The sequence below is a fragment of the Meriones unguiculatus genome, chromosome 3 (assembly GCF_030254825.1).
Source record: "Meriones unguiculatus strain TT.TT164.6M chromosome 3, Bangor_MerUng_6.1, whole genome shotgun sequence".
Taxonomy (NCBI): domain Eukaryota; kingdom Metazoa; phylum Chordata; class Mammalia; order Rodentia; family Muridae; genus Meriones; species Meriones unguiculatus.
In genome coordinates this window covers 21,644,016-21,666,026 of record NC_083351.1, presented here as the reverse complement: position 1 = coordinate 21,666,026, position 22,011 = coordinate 21,644,016, and the positions used below count along the sequence as shown (strand labels likewise).

Sequence of the window (22,011 nt, the reverse complement as noted above, 5' to 3'; positions counted from 1 at the left end):
GTATTTTTCTCTTTGTTCCTATGTAGTTATTCATAGCTCAGGAATTTTTCAACAATTAGCTTCAGACCTAAACTATAAATATAAAATTCAGTTATCCAAATTTGCAGGCCCACGGATATGCCTGCAAGTCATCAAAAGCAGAAGAGATACCTTCAAAGTGTTAAGAGAGACTCCTTAGGTTGATATTTGCCCAAATCTTTAGCTCCTCCAAGTCCATCCACCATCCACCTAGGACACTACACAGTACATGACATAGTGCTGACTCACCCTTGGCTCTGGCTATAATAGCCTTCATATCCTTCATAACTCTGCTCTGCATATGTATCATCATATCCCTGAAACAAATAAGTTAGAAGGTCAGAACTGCATAGAAGAGAGAAGGTAATTATAACCTATTGGGGGGGAGGGGGAGAAGATCATAGGTTTCTGAATGAACAGGCCATGAAAAATTTCTAAAGACAAAACTCAACTATGTTTTAGTATTACAATCTCCTAGTAAAATTCTTTGTTGAATCACAGCTTAGTTCTCATAGTTCTCATTTAACTTACAAATAGTTAGTAATAATGCCTAATATAGAAGAAAAATTATCTCACAGTCAAAAATCAACTGAACAGAATATAGAGTCCACAGCTTTTTTGTTATTGTTATTTTGACAGAGGGTGTCTCTAGGTAGCAGTCTTGGCTGTCCTAGACTCGATCTGTAGACCAGGCTGACCTTGAACTCAAGAGATCTGCTGAGATTAATGGTATCACCACACCTGGCCACAGATTCCAAATCTTAAAGCAATGTTTTCTATCTACAAACATGAATAATACTCTTTATCCCTCAACTTTCTCTGTCAACCTAGGTATGGAAGAAATGATATACTGTTCAAAACATTCTTACATAATCTTCATATGTTTCTGGTGCAGGTGGTGGAGGCAAAGGTATTCTCTGGATGCCTGCTGTCCGAGCTCTTGGTGTAGGAGCACCCCTCACAGTAGGTGGGGGTGGCACTCCTCGAGTCACAGTGGCACCTCTGGTGATAGAGCCTCTCACTGGGGTTCCACGAACCAAAGCCCCTCGAGGAGGTCCAACACCACGACCTCTATAAAAAGAAAATTTATATTAATTTGAGATTTTAGTAATCAGTCCATATTCATCTAAGGGTTGTTCATAAATTCTGGAGCTAGGATGATTTTATATTTTTCTTTCTCTTTCTTTTTTTTTTTGTTTTCTCGAGACAGGGTTTCTCTGTGTAACCTTGGCTGTAGACTTTCTTTGTAGACTAGACTGGCCTTGAACTCAGCAATCTGCTAGCCTCTGCCTCCTGGATTACAGGCATGCACCACCTCGGCCGGCCTTTTTCTTTTTGAGGCAGGGTTGAACTCACTATGTAGCCAAGGAAAACTTTGTACTTCTAGCCTTTATGTCCTTGGTGCTAGGATTATAATTCTGTGTCACCATACACTGGTTTGTGCAGTGCTAGGATAAAATCCTGGAGATTTACGCATGCTACACAAGCATGCTACCAACTGAGGCACATCTCCAACCCTAAAACAGACTTTAAAGCATAGAAAAATACACATAAGGGAACTAAACTAGGAGATTCTGTGGGCTCAATTGAGGATCATACCACGTCAGGCATGTCTAGACTGTCAAAATATTAAAATAAATGTTCAGCACAAAAGGTAAAATTCTGAAGCCATATCATATGCCAGGTTTGATGGCTTATGACTTTAGTCACAGCACCTGGGAAGTTTCAGATTAGCCTGGTCTATTTAACATTTAACAAGTTCCAGGTCAACCAGGGCTACACAGTGAGTCTTTTTTTTCTTTTAACACTTATTTGTTACGTATATAGCGTTCTGCCTGCATGTATGCCTTCACACCAGAAGAGGGCACCAAACTTATTATAGATAGTTGTGAGCCACCATGTCATTGCTGGGAATTGAACTCAGGACCTCTGGAAGAGCAAGCAGTGCTCTTAACCTATGAGCTATCTCTCCAGCCCCCATAGTAAGAATCATAAAAAAAAAAAAAAAAAAAAAGAACGAACTGGGAGTGTGCCAATGAATGAGATGACTTAGTGGGTAAGCACAGCAGCTGATTAAGACTGACAACCTGAGTTCAATCCCAAAACCCACAAAAGGACTCCTACTATACTGTCCTTCACACACATACACACACACACACACACACACACACGCACACGCCACCAAAGCTAAAACACAGCTTTTTTTTTTTTTTTTAAATGCTCGGACTAGGGGGCTGGAGAGATGGCTCAGAGGTTAAGAGCACTGGCTGTTCTCCCAAAGGTCCTGAGATCAATTCCCAGCAACCACATGGTGGCTCACAACCATCTATAATGACATTTGGTGCCCTCTTCTGGTGTGTAGGTATGCATGCAGGCAGAATAATGTATAAATAATAAATAAAAATAAATCTTTAAAAAAAAAATGCTCAGACTATCCAAAATTAAAATCCCCAAAATTTCAGTAAGACTGCAACACTTGATTACAGTCAAACTGTTAAGACCTAGAATTCTAAACTTGATGTACCATTCAAACCCCATGACTACTCCTGAGTTAGAGGTAAGAGACTACAAGCAGTCAAATTTATATCTCCTTTTAAACTATTTTACCTGGGAACAGGTGGAGGAGGAGGGGCAGCTCCTCGTCCTCTCACAGGCACCCCACGACCACGAGAGGGTTCAGGAACTCCATTTAAGTAGGACAATTCTAGAAATTGCTCCTGGCAGATATCATCCATCATATCCTGGGAATTAAAGACAACAAATAATATGTGTAACATATGCTCCATCTTCTAAAATTCACATGGCCCCACAAGCCTTGGATCTAAAGAACAGCCTTGAAGCTGGGAATAGTGGCACATATCTTTGATCCCAGCACTCCTGGAAGCAGACACAAGCAGATCTCTATGAGATCGAGGCCAGCCTGGTCTACATAGTTTTGAGTTCTAGGATAGCCAGCACTACACAATGAAATGAAATGTCTCAAAAATACCACTCCCAAAAAGAAGAGCCTTGAAAGCCTAGATGAGGTCTCAAGTCAAGTAATTAACTCTCTGAAGCCAAATTATTCTGTCACTTCTCTGAGGATCTTGAGAGCAGACCCTCCTCACTAATAAATGAGGTTCTTCAGCAAGTAGTTCCTGACTCTCTCTCTCCTTTGATTACTTCCTTTACACACACTCACAGATAAGACAGAGAGCCAGGTAGATACACACACACAAAACTTTGTCCAAACAAGCTCAGTGACTGGAATAGCCTAATAAATACATTTTCGAAGTTACTTTTCTTACAATAATAGAAGCCACTAACATTAATGAAGCTATATGCATTGGGTGCTATATAATAAGCTTTGTATGGATTTTTAAGTTTAATAGTCAAAATGACCCTACCAAGATTTCCCTTACAAGACACACTAAAAGGCTAGGGATATAAGTAGGTGGTAAAAAGTATGTCAATTCTGCACACAAAGCCCTGAGTACAAGTCTCAGTGTAGCCACAAAAGGGAGGAAAGGGGAGATCCTCTTTTTTGTTGTTGCCAAACCATATCTCGTTACCTCAAACACCACGTTGTTCTCACTACTCAGGCATTAAATGCCATTTTATGTTTGTCTTTCTCATAGATTGAGATCTTCAATAGCTACTGTGTGACATGGACATGGCACATCACGTGTGGATGTCAGAAGAAAACTTTGTGGTGCCAGGAGTGGTGGCTCACACCTTTAATCCCAGCAGTCAAGAGGCAGAGGTAAGCAGATCACTATGAGTTCGATGCCAGCTCGGTCAACAAAGCGAGTCCAGGACAGCCAAGGCTACACAGACACAAACAAACAAACTTTGTGAAATCTCTATCTATACAGGAGTTGTGGGGATTGAACCCAGATTCTTCTGCTTCTTAGTCAAATGCTTTTTACTCATTTGCAGAACATGCACTCTTCCCATTTCTCACAAGAAACATTCAATCTTACTCCCAGATGTATTTTTATGTATCTTGAATACTGCTTTAAATATGACAGTTAGTAGAGCAATGTCCCCCACAACTCTCCACTTTCTTCACCCTTATAGGTCATTGCTATTTAGACAAGAGTCAAGAACCAATACCCAGAGCTCATTGCTCAGGCGTCTCCAACTATCGTATTTGTCAATTAGGATAAATTTTACTCTACTATAAAGTATTTAATGAATATAAATGAATTTTGGAGGGCTGGAGACATAGCTTAATTGGTAGAGTGCTTGCCTAACATGCATGAACAAACCTTCCGTTAGATCCCTAACAACACAGAAAATTAGGTATGGCAGTAAACGCCTGTAATAATAGCAACTGAGAGGTATGAAGATCAAAGAATTCAAGGATACCCTCAGACACACAGCAAATTCAAGGCCAGCCTGGACAACATGAAAGGTTCTCAACAAAATAAATAAAAAAGTGCTATATTTAGACTGGAGTCCTAGACTCCAGATACCTCATTGTAAATTTGGAAAAACTCCCAAATCTGGAGGGAGGGGTATCCCCAAACATTTCAGAACAGTTAAGATAACTGATACTTAACCTGTTCTATAATGAGAATTACATACCATTTTATAGGCATGGTGGAACACATCTTTAATCCCAGTACTTGGGAGGCAGAGGCAGATAAATCTCTGTAAGATGGAGACCAGCCTGGTCTACATAATGAGTTCCAGGCCAAGTAGGGATACACAGTGAGACCCTGTCTCAAATAAACAATAAAAAAAGAAAATTACATGCCATCAATAGTCATGCCTATATTATGCACCTCTCCTAAGTCAGACTCTCAATAAAAACTCTATCAGACGAACCCTTCGGTGTACCACATTAGAAATTAATTTATTAATACTGGATGCCATAAGCTTCCTGTAGTCAAGTCTAGATTCAAGAGTCTAGCTAGCACACAAATATAAGTAGTTAAGTAACTTTTTCCTAATACCGCCTCCTGGTTCCGCAGTAGCACCAGAATACTACTAAACAAAGACATTATTAAATCTTTGTTAAACAGACTACTAACACACTGGAGACCCAGGAGACTGACAGCAGATATCAGTACACATTAATGAAGTCACAGTAAACAAGGACACCCTGGAGCACAGTGCTTTGAGAATGAGGTATAAATAGCAGTGGGAAAACTTTGGGAAAGTTAACAAAGCACTGACTCTAGTTAAGAACCCCAGCCTTCAAAACAGCTATCCTATTTTCTCCCTTCCTTAGAAGATAAAGAGTATGCATTTCCTTACTGGTACTAGGAATTTCTTGACTTCCTCCATGGCGTGGGCCATAAGAGCATAAGCCTCACATGGTGGTCCAAAGACTTCAATGAAGACATGCAGATCCATATTTAAATGGGCATATTTGGGGTCTCCACCCTTGCGCAACTCTTCCTCCTATAAGAAAATGCAAAGAAACATCAAATTATACACAAACTAAAAGAAAGCAATACTTTTACCTCTAGGCCAAAAAGAGAGCAATAAAAAATATGTAAAAACAAACAAACACAACTCTTGGGTGTTTTTGAGACAGAGTTTCTGTGTATAAACAGAGCCCTGACTGTCCTGGACTTCCTTTGTAGACCAGGCACCTGCCTCCGCCTCCTGTGTGCTGAGATTAAAGGCGTGGGCCACCATGCCTGGCTAAGAAAAAATGAACTCTTAAAGGAAGTAAAGTTAAAGGAAGTAATGCAAGTCCTAGAAGCTAACTTACACTACCCACTAAAACTATACTTGGTTAACCCTTCCCTTAAGCCACTGAAGCATTCACTGTAGTGAATTAGGAATAAAACATTACACCTATTCAGATCAACACTTGTTTGCTCAGTACTTAGTGCATGCACGCCCATGTTTATGGCCAAGTTTTTAAACCCATTAGAGCTCGTTATTACCATCAACCCTGGTGATATGTTTTTACTGTCTAGGAATTCCAAGGGAGGAACAAAGTCAGAGCAGTGAAGAAAATGTCTTACAAATCTCACTAACTAAAATAACATACTTCAGCAGAAGCATTCTATACATCTAGTGAAAAATGTTAAAGGACAACAGAAAAAGACTAAGAAAACAACATCTAACAAATTTCTAGATTTATCAGGTAAGTCTTATCTAAAAAGCTGACCCAAGAAAGAAAAACCATTATATGTGGTAGAAATTTTTATGCCAACTAATAGCAGACTGTGTAAGGTGTTGTGGAGTGGAAAAGAAGAAAACTTCTGAAAGTAGGTTCTCTTTGTCCATATAAATCATGTTTACTATTGGAATCTACTCTTTTATCAGGTCTCACATTCCTGTTGGCTAGAAATCAAACCCCAAACTAACCAGCACTTAACATCACTGGTCTCATTACTTCCTGTCACTGGAAAATGGGGTGAGCTGTTCACATTTTAGTGTCTTCAATCTGGTTAGGTTTAATACACCCAGTTCTCATTTCAAGTTTTCAGAGGTAGGTTTACCAAAGCTAACCATGTTATCTAATGGTATCATAATACAGCACAGCCAAAAGGAAAAACAAAAAACAAAACAATCTGGAGAGATAGCTTAGCAGTTAAGAGCACTGGCTGTTCCTCCAGAAGTCCTGAGTTGAAGTCCCAGCACCGACATAGCAACTTCTAACAATTTATAACTATAGTCCTATGGGATCCAATGCCCCCTTCTGGTACGCAGATGTACATGCAGACCATATACATCAAATAAAAACATCTTTAAAAAAGAAAAAGGGAGGGTTGGAGAGACGGCTCAGAGGTTACGAGCGCTGGCTGCTCTTCCAGAGCAGCCACATGGTGGTTAAGAATAAAATAAATCTTAAAAAAACAAAAAAAAAGGGAAATCATTAGGATGTACCTAGACTCTTCCCAATATTGCCAATGAGTGCTTAGGTGCAAGGAAAGCTTACAGCACTCACGTTTGCATGCTGGGGACACGGTGGTACATATTTTTAATGCCAGCATGTGGAAGGCAGAGACAGGCAGAACTTTGTTTGAGAGCAACATGGTTTATATACCAAGTTCCAGGTGAGATATTGTCCAAACCTCTCCCAACTCCACCCCTAAACAAATCCCCAAATGTTTGCTTACATAAAACATCCATATCAGACACTGGGCAACTAGATAGCATTAGGATTTTATTTTGCCTCACTATTATGAACTTACCTTGGCTTTGTCTCTCATTGAACCCTTCCCTAAGACAGAGATCTTTGCACCAGTCTCTTCCTGCAGTCTTTTGATTGTATTTCCTTGTGGTCCAAGAATCTTCCCCACGAAATTAAACTGACAGAAAATTGAAAAACAGAATTCTAAATACACATGCCTCTATAAAATTTAAACTTTTAACATGCCATTTGATCCTCAACAGCCCTATAAAGTAAGAATCTTTATATAGAAACACATGAAATCCCCATTTTACCCAAAAGGTGGAGTTAGGAGGGGTGAGACAATGTCTCACTGTGTAGCTTTGGCTGTAGCAATGAGTGATTACCCTTAAGCCTGTAACTAGAAGTGGCAGTTCCTAGACCAGACTTTGGATTTCCTGATAAAGACTGGTAGTCTTTCAAAAGTCACTGCAACTCTTAATACCGTTATATAATGTTTTAAAATGCATACTTTTCTTAGGTTCAGACTCACACTGCACATAAGAGCACCTGTTCTGAGTTAGAAAGAACAAATGCTGTACCTGTTGGTAGCCTGTATGGTAAACTGACTGCTAGCTACTCTCCTTTAAAAAGGAGGAAGATGAAACACTTTTAAGTTAGTTCTTTACCATGTGGGTTCCATAAGTCAAATTCAAGCCTTCGGGTGGGCAAGAATTTTTAGCCCAAAGCACCTACCTTTTCTTGTTTTTTTTCGAGTCAAGGTTCCTCTGTATAGTCCTGGCTGTCCCCAAAATCAGAGGTCTACCTGCTGTCTCCAGATTAAAGGTGTGTGCCACCACTACATGGCAAAAGCAGCTTCTTTAAAAGCAAATTCTAAAAGGCTGGAGAGATGGCTCAGGGGTTAAGAACACTTGCTGCTCTTCCAGAAGGCCTGGGTTGGATTCCTAGCACCCACATGGTAGCTTATAATCATCTGTGATTCCATTTCCAATGGATCCTACACTTCCTTCTGCCTTCTTCAGGCACTGCCCACACATGTTGCACATACATACATACAACAAAATATTCATATGCATTAAATAAAGTTCATCCCATTTGAGGATATGTGTTGTATTTTATTTGACTTAAACTGTAAGTCAAGGGCAGAAAAATGGCTTGTTGAGGTAACATTACTTGTTGCTCTTGGTGAAGATTAGGTTCTGTTCCAGCACCCACAATCGGATTCACAACAACGTGTAGCCCCAGTTCCAGAAGGTTCTTACACTCTCTTGGCTTCCTTAAGCACAGGGCACCTACATGGTGCACATATAATATACATGCAGGCACTTAGATGTGTGCATAAAGTAAGATAAATTCTAAGTCAATCTTTTGACAAAGAGCAATGCTTCAGGGATCCAGAATTTTACTTTGGGCCTAAAGCCTGAGCAAAACATATGAAAAAGTAATTAGTTTTGATTACTAAAAGTAACTGTACTTCTTTTTCTTTTTAATCTGGAAAATATGATTTATTAAAATTGAGCCTAAAAGAAATAGAGTACTAAACTCATCTTGTTTTTCTTTTACAGAAGTAAAGTCTTCAAAAATATTCTTAATGAGTAACAAATACTTTAGAATGAAACATATTCACAGGTAAATTAAAAGAAACAATACTAATCTTTCATAAGCTTCATCAGAATGCAAAATAAAAGAGGAGTGTTTTTCTTTTCTTTTGGGCATGTACCATTTATTAAAGATAAAAGCAAATTGCATACTGATGAAATACATGTGTTCCTCATTTTTTATGTATAATTTTATTCTATTTTTTTTATTAATTACACTTTATTCACTTTGTATTCCCCCCATAAGCCCCTCCCTCCTTCCTTCCCCGTCCCACCCTCTCTCCCCCTTCTTCATGCATGCCCCTCCCCAAGTCCACTGATAGGGGAGGTCCTCCTCTCCTTCCTTCTGATCTTAGTCTATTAGATCACATCAGGAGTGGCTGCATTGTCTTCTTCTGTGGCCTGGTAAGGCTGTTCCCCCCTCACGGGGAGGTGATCAAAGAGCAGGCCAATCAGATTATGTCAGAGGAGTCCCTCCTCTTCCCATTACTATAGAACCCACTTGGACACTAAACTGCCATGGGCTACATCTGTGCAGGGGTTCTAGGTTATCTCCATGCCTGGTACTTGGTTGGAGTATGAGTCTCTGGGAAGACCCCGTGTTCAAATTTTCTGGTTCTGTTGCTCTCCTTTGTAACTGTACTTCTTTCTTGACTAAAACTATGCTGTTAGTATGGACTTTTGATATTTTTTAACTTCTAGAAACAGGTACTTCAAACACAGGTAATCTTTACAGGTGGATGCATGGCCATCCCATGTCTTTATCACAGGCAACAACACACCAATCTACAATATTTTTTTTTAAGATTTATTTATTATGTATAGAATGTTGTGCTTGCATATACATCTGCACGCCAGAAGAGGGCACCAGATTTCATTTTAGATGGTTGTGAACCACCATGTGGTTGCTGGGAATTGAACTCATGACCTCTGCAAGAGCAGCCAGTGCTCTTAACCTCTGAGCCATCTCTCCAGCCCCACCAATCTACAATATTAACTCACAAAATTGAGCCACTTTTACATTTACCTTTGGATACTGCTTGACGGGTATCAGTACCCGTTCTTTTAGCTTCATGTTCTTATGAGAAAATAAATCCAAGTAATTCTCCTCGTCGTCTTTTTTTGACTCTCCCTTCTGAATCTTCTCAATTTCTGAATAAGAAAAACAGAATTTAATTTTTTTACTTGTAAATAAAGGAATCCGGCAAGACTGCTTAAAGCAGTATTGTGGAGTACTGGATAAAAAGACCAAGCAGTTCAGTTCAGATGAATATACTAATTTTAGATACACTGGGTGTGGCACCCAAAATGGTAAGAGGTTGGCTATGGAACCTGCTTCCCACCCTCATCTGAAGTGTCTGTGCCATCCATTCACATGTTTCTTGACTTAAGAGTCCATGCACTGGCCATGCATGGTGACAGACACCTTTAAACCCAGCACTCAGGAGGCAGAGGCAGGTGGATCTCTGAGTTCCGGGCCAGCCTGGTTTACAGAGCTAGTTTTAGGATAGCCAGGGCTACACAGAGAAACCCATCTAAAAAAAAAACAAAAAAAAAAAACAAACAACAACAACAACAACAACAAAATATATATATACATTTAAATTAATTCAGTGAGACGGTAAAAAGGGATTTAAAAAATTTGAACAAATAAAAATCTTCAGCAAGAAAAAAAAATGCAAAGAAGATTAGAGAGATATCTCAGCTATTAGAAGCCCACACTGCGCTTCCAGAAATCCTGAGCTCAGTACCCACAGCAGAGTGACTTTCAGCCGCCTCTAACGCTCCAGGATCCAAAACAGTCTTCTGTACTGCATAGGCACTGACAAACACATATAAAAATGAAAACAACCCAAAAAATCTTTTTATAAAAAGCTGGGCTGTTTGCAGCTAATTCATCACAGCATATTACAGATTTCTTTGTTCCTTCTCTGCTCCTACTGTTTTACCTGACCAACTGAAGAAAGAGAAGTTTCCCAATAAAGGAACAAAAACTAACATTTAAAGACAGGTCTGGGCTGTCAGTGGCTCTCAGTGGTTAAGAGCACTGCCTGCTCTTCCAAAGGACCTGGGTTCAATTCCCAGCACCCACATGGCAGCTCACAACTGTCTATAATGCCAATTCCAAGCGATCTGAAATCTTCACACTAATGCACACTGAATAAAATTAAATAAATAAAAATATTAAAAAAAATAAAAAAGACAGGTCCATTACCATTTCATTATAGCAATAGTGTTTTTGTTTTTCTTAGACAGTTTTTTGTTTTTCTTAGGGAAGTTTCCTTCCTTTTAAACTGAGGAGTTTGAAAGATCCTATTCTTACCCTGTCACACATCAGTAGTTGTCATGTTAGAAAGTTATGTAACTGTTCTGCATATTTGTTTTCTCATTTACAAAATACAAGCAAAATCAACCTATAAGGAAAGACTAACTATGAGGGATAAAAGTGTCTGCCTGTGGTCCCTGCTTTTAGGAGCCAACCAGGAGGCTCCTGCTTAAGTACAGGGCTCCTCTGGTATTTCTCAACTACTGAGATATATAGTTAGGCCCTTCAGCTGTAGCGTATGCCACTTTGCAGAAACTTCAGTTACAGTACAAAAAGACTCAAAAGCTGGATTTGCAAACCGATGGTATTAAGGTTTGTTTATATGCAATATAAAGTACCCTATAAATTTAGGGCCTACCTATGACACAGAATTACTCCACTGCATTTTCTACTAGTTATTGGTTCTCGGAATCCTTTTCCTACTGTTCCACAACTTTTAAAAGAATACCAACCATTTTAAAGAATTCAAAGAATGGCGATCAATGAAATAAAACTTCAGCTTGGAGTAGAGCTAAGGATATGTCTGAGCCATCTGTGCTTACTACACAAAGATTCATATTAATATATTTATATTATAATTATATTATTTATAATATATTCATATTATTATGAATATAACCCCCCCCCCAAAAAAAAAAAAAACACAGAAAGTGGTAAGTGCTCCCTGTAACCTAGACTCTGGCATTGTAGAGACAGTGAATCCCTGGGTTTGCTGGCCAGCAGTCTAAACAGTGAGCTCCAGGTGCTGTGAGAGACTATCTTAAGAAATAAGATAGCAAGTAAAAGTTTAAACAAATAATAAACAGGTGGAGAAGAACTGAGGAAGAAACCAGACATTATCTGGCTTCCATACATGCATGCAAAGGAGTCAGAATGACTAGCAAACCTGAGCCTTCACCAAGGCTCATCTGGCATATTCACAAGAGAATACCGTAACAAATACTATCTGATTTCCCCTCAAAAACAACTCAGTAGAGTTGTTAGTATATATCCCTATTTTATAACCAAGAAATTAAAACTGGAGCAGTTAATTACGTCTAGGTCATAACTGGGTGGTGGTGGCACACACCTGTAATCCCAGCACTTGGGAGACAGAGGCAGGCGGATCTCTGAGTTCGAGGCCAACCTGGTCTACAAAGTGAGCCCAGGACAGCTAAGTCTACACAGAGAAACCCTGTCTCAAAAACAAAATAAAATTACATCTAGGTCGCAAACTGCTAACATGGCAGAAAGCGGACTAAAACATAGGCTTGGGGCTAAAGATACGGCTCAGTGGTTAAGAGCATGCGCTGCTCTTGTACAGAACAGTGGTTCAGGTCCCAGTCCCCACCTGGCAGCTCACAACCACCTTCAACTCCAGTTCCAGAGAACCCAAGTGAGTTTTTGGTCTCCATGCACGCCAGGCAAACACTTGATGCACATATAAATGTAAGCATGACACTCATACACATAAATCTAAAAACAAAAAACAAAAACAAAAAAAACAAAAACACTAGGCATTTTCTAACTTCAAATCTCACATCTTTCCTATGCTCTCTTAGTGGAGAACAGAGGACACTTTAGCAAAGGAAGTACTAATTTTTAAAAAGTTTGTAGAACTACAATTTATACCTAGTGAGGGAGCACAAACCCTTAATCTCAGCACTTGGGAAGCAGAGGCCAGGGATCTATAGAGTGAGTTTCAGGGCAGCTATGCACACAGTTTTTGCCCTCCCCCCAAAAAGAAAGAAAATAATTTAAAAAGGAAGCTTCCCATGGCTTACCCTAAACCAAATGTGGTAGCATATGCCTGTAATCCTAGCACTCAAGGACTTCTGTGGGTTCAGAGCCAATCTGAGACATATCAAGAACTTGTTTTTTAAAAAGCAGATAAAGAACTAAGAAGATATCTTACCCTCAGGCAAAAGCACTTTCTAAACAACATTTCTATAACTGACTCACTCAAATGATGTTTGCATGGGCCTCTGGAGACCTTCAAAGTCCCAAGAGCCAAAAAAAGAAAAGCTAAGGTATAAACAACACAGAGATGTGACCCATCTGTTTGTTGGCCTGGCAATTATAACTTCTCCTATCTTATCCAAGTGTCTGATTTGTCAGGAGTTTTGGATTACTCATTATGACCAAGACTATGCCCACTTAATGGGCAAAGAAACCTGAATTCAGAGTTATGGAATTCGCCACCAAACTAATGAGACAATACTTGCACCAACTCACTGTTTTTGCCATAGTAAATGCAATTAACCTTAAGGCTTTTTTAAAAAAAAAAAAAGTATTTTTTCTAATTTTTCTCCCTTTTGTCCCCTGTAAGCTTCCCAAAAATTAGGATTATTTAATGATTCCTAGAAAAAAAAGAACAGGGTTTCTATTTGTTTACAAAGGGGAGGGGCTCACCTAGGTGACACACTCTCCCTGCTGTACCCTCCAGAGGACAAGGCTTTGGATGTACACTCTCATGCATACCAAGCTACAACACACATTGTGAGGGGCAGACATTGTAAGTGTGACCTTCTAACATAGGATAAGCTGAGCAATGCTTATTGACCCATGTCTATAACCCCAGCACTTGGGAGGTACAAAGATCAGAAGTTCAAGGTCAACCTGGGCTATGAGACCCTGCCTAAAACTACATGACCCCCAACCCCACAAAAAACCAAAGAGAATAAAAAAAAAAGAATGCATACAAAAGGTTAATATTGGATAAGCCTGGAAAAATATATGAACAGAATTTATTGGTTCAAGCCTTCAGAAAGTTGGAACAAGGTGATCTGGTCTCAAAATAAAAAAGTAAACAGAGCTGGGCTGGGCTGTGGTGGTGCCTGCCTGTGGTAGATCTTAAGAGTTTCAGGCCAGCCAGGTCTACAGAGTGAGTTCCAGAGAAACCCTGTCTCAAAAAAAAAAAAAAAAAAGAGGGAAAAAAGAAAAAGAAAAAAAACCTGTAAAAAGAACAGAGTATAGAGTCCAATGGTAGAACACTTCAGCATTCATACAAAGGTATTAGCGCCAAAGAATACAATTATGTCATCCTCTAGACTCTCTAGACTCTAGGTGCGCTTGGCTCATACTTCTGACCACTGCAACCCTTCTCCTGTTTAAATTTCTGGAATTCTATAATCATCAAACTAAATAACTGCAATTCGTAGTTAAATAACTGCAGGACACACACACATATATGTAAACACGATGAAAGAAATCTCCTTACTTCCTTCATTCATGTATTATTTCCAGCCTTTAGAGCTTTTTCTGTTAGTGCTATCTTTTAGAAACAAGACAATGATTTTTGTGTAAAACAGACAAACAAACAAACCTACTCCAAAATTTTTATTTGCCACACTGTTTCAAGTAAAAACACCTAGCATTTTAACCTTTTCTTGGGGGGGGTGGGGGGTGGTCCCTTCAAGAATTTGAAGAAAGCTATAGGCTACCCCTCCAAATATATAAAGTCACAATATACTGCATACAATAGTAGCTAGGAATGGAGAAAAAAACGGCCTAGCAGTGGTAGCACTTGCCTTTAATCGCAACTCTTGGGAGGCAGTCAGGATGATCTCTGAGGTCAAGACTAGCCTGATCTACAGAGTGAGTTCCAGGATAGCCAGGGCTATACAGAGAAAAAAACAAAACAAAACAAAAAAAGAGCCTGTCTTTAAAAATAAAACAAAGCAAATGGAGAGAATGTGGGTACTGGCTCCTCCCAAAGCCTGAGTTTGGAATCCTTTTATAAGAGATAAATTCTTATAGGTAAAACCCCTTATTATGGCATATTTATCATGGCTTCCAAATCCTTTCCTTAGAGAATGACTTTAAAGTTAGGAAATTTTCTTTTTAAATTAATATTTTTGAAAGAAGAAAATCTGTATTTATATGTACTCTTTATTTTAAAAAATGTTTTATCTTATGTGTATATTTGTTTTATATGAATGTGTATCTATGCACCACTTGTGTGCCTAGTGAGGGTATACCAGAAAAAAGCATTAGAGCAGCCCCTGGGATCTGGAATTACAACAGCTATGAGCCACCAAATGGGTTCTTACAATTGAACTCAGGTCCTTTGAAAGAGTAACCAACGCTCAACTGCCTAGATATTCTCCAGCTACATTTTGCCTGCCTGTGTGTATGTGTACCTCATGCATGCCTGGTTTTCAGGGAGACCAGAAGAGGGCATCATCAGATCCTCTAGAACTATAGTTAGAGGCAGTTATGAGCCAAAATGTGGATGCTTCAAACTAAACCAAAGTCCTCTATAGAAACAGAAGTGCTCTTAAATACTGTGCCATCTTTCCATCTCCATGCTACCCTATTTATAGGCTTGATCACTTTCATCCCTGAACATCAATAACCACCAATCTGTTTTCCACCCCTACTGTTTTTTCAAGAATGCTAAAGTTAGATGGGGTACTAACTCAAGAGGAGACTGTTATGCAAACACACAAGTTCAAGGACAGCCTACACTAAATAGCAAGATTTTGTTTCAAAGAAAACGCTGCACTAGCAAAGTAGCACATATGCCTTTAGTCTCAGCACTTGGAGTGTGACCATGAAACCAAACTGATTTACTGTTAGTTCTAGGCTAGCCAGGGCTTCACTGTGAGACTCAGCCACAAAGAAAAGGCTTTACACATGCCAGGCAAGGATTTTACCACTAAACTATACACAGCTCCATTTCTTTCAGATTTTCATTTTGAGACAAGGTCTCACTAAATTCCCAAGCTAACCCTGCACTCTGTAGCTCTAACACACCTTGAACTTGAGATTTATTTGCCTTGGCCTCCTGAGCACCTGGGATTACAGGCCTGTAGCAACAGGCCCAGTTTTGTTGCTGAGCTTTAAGGAATTTGAGTGTTCTGCTTTCAAACGAAATGTCAAACTGTTATCCAGAGTGGCTGCACCAGTTATCAGCAGTGTGTGGAAACTCCATCAGTCTCAGTCCTACTTCTTGGCTTTAAACCTATCCATGCAACACATCTTCAATGTCTTCCTATCTTATATTCAACTTATAAAGGCAAAAAAATTTTCCCCCCTCCAATCCCTGAAAATCCTTTACTGTGCATTAAGCACAAGCTCTTACATACTTCCAACAAGCCTTCAAGACAGAACACTAATCTAGTTGGAATCAGTTTACAAAATGCAAAGAACAGGTTAATAAAACAGTCCTCTCCATAGCTTTAGTCTCCCTCCTGAGAACATGGTACACAAATCTAATTTGCATAAAGATCTTCTGATGACTTTTACTGAGTCATTTACAGTGTCTACTTTTCTAACTGTAAAGAATACTAACAGACTGGCATTTTTACATAAATTTCCCTGATTCAAAAAGTCTAACATGAGTAGGCAGCTTTGTCTTTGCATATCTGCATTGTATCATCACAGCTGTATCAACTTGGCCAAGAGCAATGAATCTATGTTTAAAATCTACATTCTTTCTCAAACAAACAAAAAAACTGTATACTCCTTAGAATTCTGTCAGTGGTTTCCCATTAAAGTAATTTATAACAAAGTATGAGGCCACTCTGGGAAGCGCCCTTCCAAGAAAGAGGAAAACAATGGTGAAAAAGAGAGACAAAAGATCATTGCAAATTGTGTATCTGACACATAATTACAGCCAGGCATGGTGGCTAATGCCACTCAGGAGATAGGCAGTTAGATCTCTTGTGAGTTTGAGGCCAGCCTGGTCTACACAGTGAATTCCAGGACAGTCACCACTATGCAAAAGATCCTGTCCCCTACATCCCCAGGTGTGTGTCTCACACACACACACAATACACCAGAAGACAATAAATACAAAATAAACTGCATAAGAGTAGGGAGAGCTGTGTGGTGGTAGCAGGAACCATGGTCGGGTCTCACACTTTTCAGGGAATGAAGAGAGATGCACAGAATAAGGCTATCTAAGTGTTAGACTCTGATCTCTAGTGTTCTTTAAATCAGCTTCTTCATCTTCACTTCTTTACCAGCACTCTAGACTTTCTCATACCTTTCTTATTTCACTCAATGAGATCTTTCTTTTTAAAATTCAAATTGTAGCAGGTAGTATATAACGAAGGAGTGAAGAAAAAACTTTTAGTTGTTCAAGAGAAAAAAGCCAAGTGTGTGAATCAAATGTAGATTGATTGTAAATCCTTTTTATACTGCTAATTTTGTTAGCTTAGCCAACTATTATCGTGTGTCTTGATCTCCTTGTCTGTAAAGGTAATAAGATTATCTGATTCTCAGCCATCCAGAGGCAGAGGCAGGTGGATCTGAATTCAAGGGCAGCTTGGTCTATAGATCAAGTTCCAGGACAGCCAGAAGGACTTCACAGAGAAACCCTGTCTCAAAAAGAAAAGAAAAAAAAATTATCTTCTCATAGGCCTTGTGAAAGTTAAATATGGGCTAGAGAAATGGCTCAGTGGTTAAGAGCATGTACTGCTTTTCCAGAGGACCTGGGTTCAATTCCCAGCACCCACTATCAGGCAGTTCATATAAATGTCTGTAACTCTAGCTCCAGAGGATCTGATGCCCTCTTCTAGCTTCCAAGAAGCAGCTCTATATACACATACACACACACCTAAATAAAAATAAATTAAAAAACAAAAAAAACTAAATATACTCAATCCACTGCCCAGCACAAGAAATAGTGGTTTTTTTCCCTTACATGTGTCCTTTCTAGAGCTTAAATTCAACTTAAATTCAATCTTCCTTATGTTTTTGCTTTTTCTGAATTATTTAGAAATATCTTAAACCTCACATTATGAGACAGGCATGGCTATAATCTTATTCATGAAGAAGGCAAAAAGAGTCAAGTTGGAGGGCAGCCTGGGCTACTTGCTAAGACCTTGTAAAACAAAGGCTGGGGATGCAGCTCCAGAACTAGAATGTCTGTTTCTGTTCTGTATGAGGATAAAAAGTACATAGCCTGCCTAAGCTATCAAGTGAGTCCCAAGCCAGTCTGAAGGACAAAAATTAATGAGAGCATCTCAAAGTCAGTTTTTTTAAGGGCTGGTCAGAGGGTTCAGAGGGTAAAGATGCTTGCTTTATGTCAAGCTTGACAGATGACCTGAGCTCTATCTTTTTAAAGATTTTATAATATAAGTGTTTTGATTGCATATATGCCTGGTGCCCTCAGAATTCAGAAGAGGGAGTTGGATTTCCTACAACTTGAGTTACCAATGGCTGCGAGCCACCATATGGATGCTGGGAATTGAACCCAGGTCCTCTGCAAGAACAAGTGCTTTTAACCACTGAGCCATCTCTCACCCCAACCTGAGCTCCATTTTGATCTACATCAGCACAGTAGAGAAGAACTGATACCCTGACATTCTGACTTCCATGGGCCCATGACATGCCCCTTTGCCCTATACAAACAAATAAACATTTTGTTGTTTTAAGGTTTTTGAGACATGGTCTCACTATGTAGCCCCTACTGGCCTGGAACTCAGAGATGTGCCTCAAGAGTGCTGGGATTAAAGTGTGTACTACCATGCTCCACCTGAAGAAAAAAAAGTTATAAAACAAGCATGTGCAAGGCATAAAACCCAAGAGTTAAGTCACCAATTAAGGAAAGAGAGATCAACATAACTGAAAAACCTGAGCCAGAATCACTGCTACAAGCAACTGGGGATATATAGTAATTTCAAGGACAGACCAGGCCATTTAGCAAAACCTCAAAAAAACAGTAATAAATAAATTAAAATGCATACTAAGAAAAATCTCCATACATCCCAATGCTGGCAACCTCACTAAGCCAACATTTATCTCAATCCCATTTCTCCAATAGAAATGTCAGTTTGGAACAGAATTGGTAGTACACAACTATAATCCTAGCACTAGGGGAATAGATCATATAGAGAGTCATACAGAGCTAGAAAACAACCTGGGCTAAATGAGACCCTGTTTCAAAAGCTAAGGGAAAGAGGCTGGGGAGACAGCTCAGCAGTTAAGAGGATCACTGGCTGCTCCACCAGAAGACACAGGCTCAATTCTCAGCACCCGCAAATTCCAGCACCCACAAGCTCCACATCTTCAGTTCCAGTTTCCAGGGGAACTGATGCTCTCTACTGGCCTCCTCAGGCAAGAGGCACACAATCTGCGCACACACATAGGCAAAACACTTCATATACAGAAAATAAAAACATTAAGAAAAAAAAAGAAAAAAGTTAAAAGCATGGCAGATCCCTGTAAATTCAAGGCCAGCCTGGTTGGTCTACATACTTAAGACACTAGCACAAAATAAAGGGCAAAGGCAAAAAAAGGGCCTAACATAAAAAATATATACTAATCAAAGTGTTCTCTTAGTAACCACAAGAACTGTGACTGCAAAGTTTAAAAGTAACATTTGAGAATCAAATTTTTGTTAACCCAGAAAACCATCTTTTAAAAGAGGATGACCACCAGCACTTGAAGGCCAAACTATAACTTGTGTATACAGGTATATATAATCAGAAGAAAACTGTTGTGACACTTTATTTAGTGAGTATAAGTTAATGGTCTGATTTTACATAAAACTCAGTATTCACACTTGCCACTTTACAGATGAAGCTGCTGAGATTTTTTAAGTTTCTCAGGATAAAGAAACTAGTTAGGAATCAGTTTCCAAAGTAAACATCTTAAAACCGATACTAATTTTCCTGCAATTAATTTGACAGGTTATAAAGATTTGAGGGAAAAAAAAAAAAACAAAAAAAAAACTACCACCAACTCAACCTTTATCATAGTGACAGTCTTCAGTCTACAGGTACTTTCCCCCAGTGTTTGGTAGTTTGTTATTTGCAAGCCAGTACAAAATAAATATAAAAGATAATGGCCAGAAGATGAAGATCAGTTTGTATAATGCTGTTTGATCCTAGGCACTGTACTGAGTCTGATGGTGCACACCTCCCAAACTGTGGAGGTAGAGGCAGAAAGAACAGAAGTTAGCTAGCTACATAGTGAGTGCCACCCCAGCCCCAGCAACTTGAGACCTGTCTCAAACTAAAAAAGGAGGAGCAGGAGGAGGAAGAGGAAGAGGAGAAATATTAAAGTCTTTACCGGTAAATAAGTTGTCAGAACACAGCAAACAGAAACATACGAACCTGAGTATGTATGTTGCAGAAAAGAAAACACTAAGCTGAAATGCAAACTATTGATGTTTGTTTTTACTGACCACAGGTTTTGTTCTCTGTGCTTTAAGACTCACTTGTTTTTACATCAGACTATAAAAAAAAAAAACACATCTTTAAGTCATACTTCTGCAGTCATGACTTTTTTCATTGTAAAAACAGTAAAGCTCCTTCAACGATGCTGGGAGGCAGAAAAATAAATGGAGAAAAATAGTATTTTCCTTTTATTCTTTTCAGGTTTGTATTTGAGTTCGTGTATTGGACAGAGAGAAAATCAGATTCCCCAGTGCTGAAGTTACAGGTGTTTGTGAGCCATGGGATGTGGGTGCTGGGAACTGAAGCCCTGTGGAAGAGCACGGAGTGAATGCTCCTAACCACTGATCCATAACTGTCCACAGTATCATTCTGGCCAGAGTCCAACTACTCGGTCAGCGAGACGACTGTGGGTCTTATATGCTTAATAAGATTTTGATACCATAAAAAATATTTATTCAAACCATGTCTTAACTACGACAGGGTCAAACACATGGTCTGAATTAGAAAACTAAGTCACTGAAGTCAAAGAGAACTCGCTGGTCTACAGGCAAAGAACAAAGGCCACCATTCTTAAACTCTCTCTCTACTCCAGCAGAAACTAAAACAAAAAGACCAATTTCTCATTCATCTCACGCCAAACAACCTACAGTCCCTTACCTCCCTCTACATTCCTTTCCACGGTTACTTTCCCCCTGGGTTACTTTCCCCCACGTTGCTTAACTGCGAAGACACGTTTTAAAATAAAGGAGAAAAACCGTCCGTGTCTGCAGCAATTCGTATTCGACAGGCCGAAATGGAAAACTTGGCTTGAGAAAACCTCAACCTCCCGATTCTCCGGCCTCTGAGTAACTTAACATCCAGCTAAGTCCCGCATCGCTCCGTAAAAGGCACCGCGTGGGACCGGCATTCTGGCCGTCTCTTCACCTCCTACACCCCGGATCAAGCCACGCTCTACCAACCGCAATCCAAAAAAATAAAGTGTTTCCCTTTGGGAAAGCGGCGAGAGGTAGTTCCCTTTCTGTAGAAAAGAGCTGGTCCGTGGCGCGCCGGGCAACTACTACAGGAGGGGAAGACGGGGTCGGGAAAGGGGCGAGAGCACAGTCCTATCCATCAAGCTCTTCCCGCTCGGAGACGGCGGGTCCTCCACCGGCCTCACCGCGGCTGAGAAACCTCCCCTGAAACCCTGAGCCGGGGTGGGACCGTGGCTCCAGGGCCAGATGAGAACTCTCGATGCCCGGGCTCCGAGGGGGCGGGAGCAAGAGGAACAAAGCGGCGGCCACCTAGCGCCAGGACCGAGAGACCCGTGGGTGCGCCGAGACCCGCTTACCTACGGACAGCAGCTGCATGGCGTGCGTGAAGGACGGGTCGAGCGAGTCCTTCTCAGCCATGAGTTCGGGCAGGTACTTGTTCTCCGGCTCCATCTTGACCGCGGCTGTGGCAGACGGGGGCAGCAGCGGGGTCGGCGCGGAACCCACCACAGTGGCGTCGGGACCTGTAGCCGAGGGAGGCAGCAGCGGCGGTGGCTGCGTGGCGGGCGAAGCCCGAGCGCCCCCTCGGGGCCCACCTCCGCCTCCCCGGGACCGGTGGGGCAGCGGCGGCGGCCGAGACGGGGCCTGACGCACCGAGGGGTGGACACCTGAGGGGTCCATGGAGCCGCTGCGGCCCGAGGACCGGGTGAGGCGCGCGGCAGGGTCGTCCCGGCGCTGCATCGGGGAGAATGTGTGGCGTGCGAGCGAGGAAGCGACGCGGCGGCTGCTGAGGCCCGAGCGGCGGTTGGCGGGGGTGGAAGAGCGGGAGCGACGGCGACCGAAGCCGACCTGAGCGACCCAGCGAGAGAGCACCGGAAGTGAGGCGGCGCGCATGCGCAGGAGTCTACCG

The 22,011-nt window shown here is 40.7% G+C and overlaps 1 protein-coding gene across 2 annotated transcripts in view; it reads right to left on the bottom strand.

The window, feature by feature from the left end:
- The window catches only part of Khdrbs1 (KH RNA binding domain containing, signal transduction associated 1), a 40,240-nt gene extending 18,231 nt beyond the window's left edge, over window positions 1-22,009 (bottom strand). For both annotated transcript variants that reach the window (XR_002476399.2, XM_021636760.2), the window contains exons 1-7: window positions 21,461-22,009; window positions 9,725-9,849; window positions 7,161-7,277; window positions 5,263-5,409; window positions 2,626-2,759; window positions 888-1,089; window positions 268-335 (exon numbers count right to left, since the gene is read on the bottom strand). Coding sequence is in view for 1 of the 2 variants with exons in the window: in XM_021636760.2 (XP_021492435.1) it covers window positions 268-335; window positions 888-1,089; window positions 2,626-2,759; window positions 5,263-5,409; window positions 7,161-7,277; window positions 9,725-9,849; window positions 21,461-21,995 (1,328 nt within the window). In the remaining variant the exon portion in view is untranslated. The remainder of the gene's footprint in view (window positions 1-267; window positions 336-887; window positions 1,090-2,625; window positions 2,760-5,262; window positions 5,410-7,160; window positions 7,278-9,724; window positions 9,850-21,460) is intronic.
- Window positions 22,010-22,011: the final 2 nt, after the last annotated feature.